The 2,351-nt window shown below is 45.3% G+C and overlaps 1 protein-coding gene across 1 annotated transcript; it reads right to left on the reverse strand.

The window, feature by feature from the left end:
* Positions 1-213: 213 nt before the first annotated feature.
* h1-0 (H1.0 linker histone) lies at positions 214-1,634 on the reverse strand. The gene has a single exon (XM_084937943.1). The coding sequence runs from the start codon at positions 1,366-1,368 to the stop codon at positions 775-777; it is 594 nt and encodes a 197-aa protein (XP_084794069.1). The 5' UTR covers positions 1,369-1,634; the 3' UTR covers positions 214-774.
* Between the last annotated feature and the right edge of the window lie 717 nt (positions 1,635-2,351).

Consider the following 2,351-nt stretch of genomic DNA (forward strand, 5'->3'; position numbering starts at 1 on the left):
TTTGTTAAATCCCAGCGCATAACTAATACTATAGAAAAGAGGGTTTATATGTCATCCCAAATATCCACACATCCAAAACTGAGGACACTGTGTTCTTTGTCCTTGCAGCCAAATAAATGACATATAAGCCTTTAGAGTTTTGCTGTGCACAGTATTTTATCCATCCGCTTCACGAAGCGAATTACGCACATGCGCGCAATAAGTTGAAAACACTTTTTTGTTTTTTAGAAGATGACAAAGGTTTATTGGGTCGCAGTGTAAGCAGTCTTCAAAAGTGACTGAATACAGAGTGGTGCTTGTACATCATGAGTCGTCTGAACATGGAAAAAAATATATACAGGATGGAGTCTGAATGACCACTATAGAGGCTTTAGGAAATTCTTGCTGACGCTCGCCTCCTATGGTCTGTACATTGTGAAGGCTCAACAATGCTCAACATTGAAACATTTGTATTTTCAGCATGACCTCGTGCACTAACAACAACTATTCATGACTTCCACTGTATATACAAGTTTTCCTTATCAGCAAGATCTCACTCTAGCCTATAAGTAACCGAGGATCAGACGGGAATTAACAGTATTATTATTATTAACGCAATAATTAAAAAAAACAATGCTCACAATTATTTCTACAGCTTTTTTAGGCTATAGTGCAAATGGAGAGAAAACTACTGGTAAAAACAGTATAAGTTTGCATGACACCTTACAAAAATAATACATATACGAAAACATTTCCTTAAGTATTTACAGTGATTTTGCCTCCGCTATTGTCCATTCACTTCTTTTTTGATGTCTTGGCTGCCTTTTTGGGTGTCTTTGCCTTGGGCTTGGCTGCTTTCTTTGCTGGTTTTGCTTTGGGCTTGGCTGCCTTGGGTTTCTTCGCCGGTGCCTTTTTGGCTTTTACTGGCGTAGCCTTCTTCGCGACCTTCTTCACTTTCTTCGCAGCTGCTTTCTTGGGTTTCTCCGGTGTCTTGGCCACCTTCTTGGGCTTGGCCACCTTCTTGGGTTTGGCGGGTTTAGCCGCTTTTTTTGGCTTGGCGGCCGTCACCGCTACCGCCTTGGTGGACTTTTTGGAGTCCTCCGGTTTGGTGAGCCTGAAGGATCCGGACGCGCCGATTCCCTTGGTGTGGCGCAGCGTCCCGGCCGCCACCAGTCTCTTCAAGGCCATTTTAATCTGGACATCGGCGTTGTCGCCCACCTTGTAGTTTTTCCTCACGTACTTCTGGATGGACTGACGGGACGCTCCGCTCCGGCTCGCGTCGTGAACAATAGCCGCTTTAATCATGTCCGAGTACTTGGGATGAGAAGCGGGCTTCTTGGGCTTGGATGCCTTCTTGGCTTTGGCTGGAGCCGTGGATGTCTCCGTCATGATGACTTTTTTGTTCTTCTTTGTTTTGAGTAAGTTAACCAGCAAGTCCTGGAAGGTGTAAGTGTCACCCTGCTCTGTGCACAGGAACGTCGAGAAGAGCGAAATAAACGCGCAGTCAGAAATGAAGCTTTTCCTCTAAGTCCAGGTTATCGGACAATGCGCTACTTTATTTCTGCTTATAAATAATAAAAAATCTCATCCACACAAAGTCACGCTTTAATACCCGGGATCAGTTTAAGTGTCTTATTCCACAGGCGCGTTAGTGAGCCTATGAAGCCTATCTGCGGACGTGATTGAGAACACCAACTGCCAGCAGCTGATCTAGCGGACTCCATGGAACTGGCGCCGTCCCGTTTGTGTTTCTTCATCCTCCAACTCCTGACAAATATAAAAACTCCCGATGAATACTACCGAGCGGAACATCACGGGCTGATAGCAGAGACATTGGGCTTCACGCCGGCACACTCGTTGTCCTCCATCCGCGCCGGCCAACAACTTTTATTCCAGGAAAACCCGCTGGAAGTAACGCGTGCCGTGAACAATTTTGCACAATTCGCATTAAATTGACCCAAACACGCGGAACCTGGGACAAAATCACCCAACGCACATCGAAACTGCATCTATGCTCGTGCTGATGCACGCTGTTCGTGCAATGCAGGAGTCCGTTTTTCCTTTTAATACATGGATACATTTTCCCAACTAACACAGTCCGGCCATTGACTTTGAGTGACGTGGTCGAGATTATTTACTGTTAAACCACGTATAAATTAAATGTCACGGTATCCAAGTTGCAGGTGACACTCGGGACGGTAATGTGGGTTTATTCGGATCGTGACACGCTTCGTGGGTTCCCCGTGTTTGCTCATTTTGAGGCAGAATTGGTTATAACTGTCACTATGGCAGTCTCCACTCGAGCTTCATTGTCAGGAAAGTTGCCAACACCTTCAAAGATTAGGGATTCTGATAGCGGGTCTTAAAATTGA

This window comes from Perissodus microlepis, chromosome 8, assembly GCF_051167445.1.
Source record: "Perissodus microlepis isolate ML-2025 ecotype Zambia chromosome 8, ASM5116744v1, whole genome shotgun sequence".
In the NCBI taxonomy this organism is placed as follows: Eukaryota; Metazoa; Chordata; class Actinopteri; order Cichliformes; family Cichlidae; genus Perissodus; species Perissodus microlepis.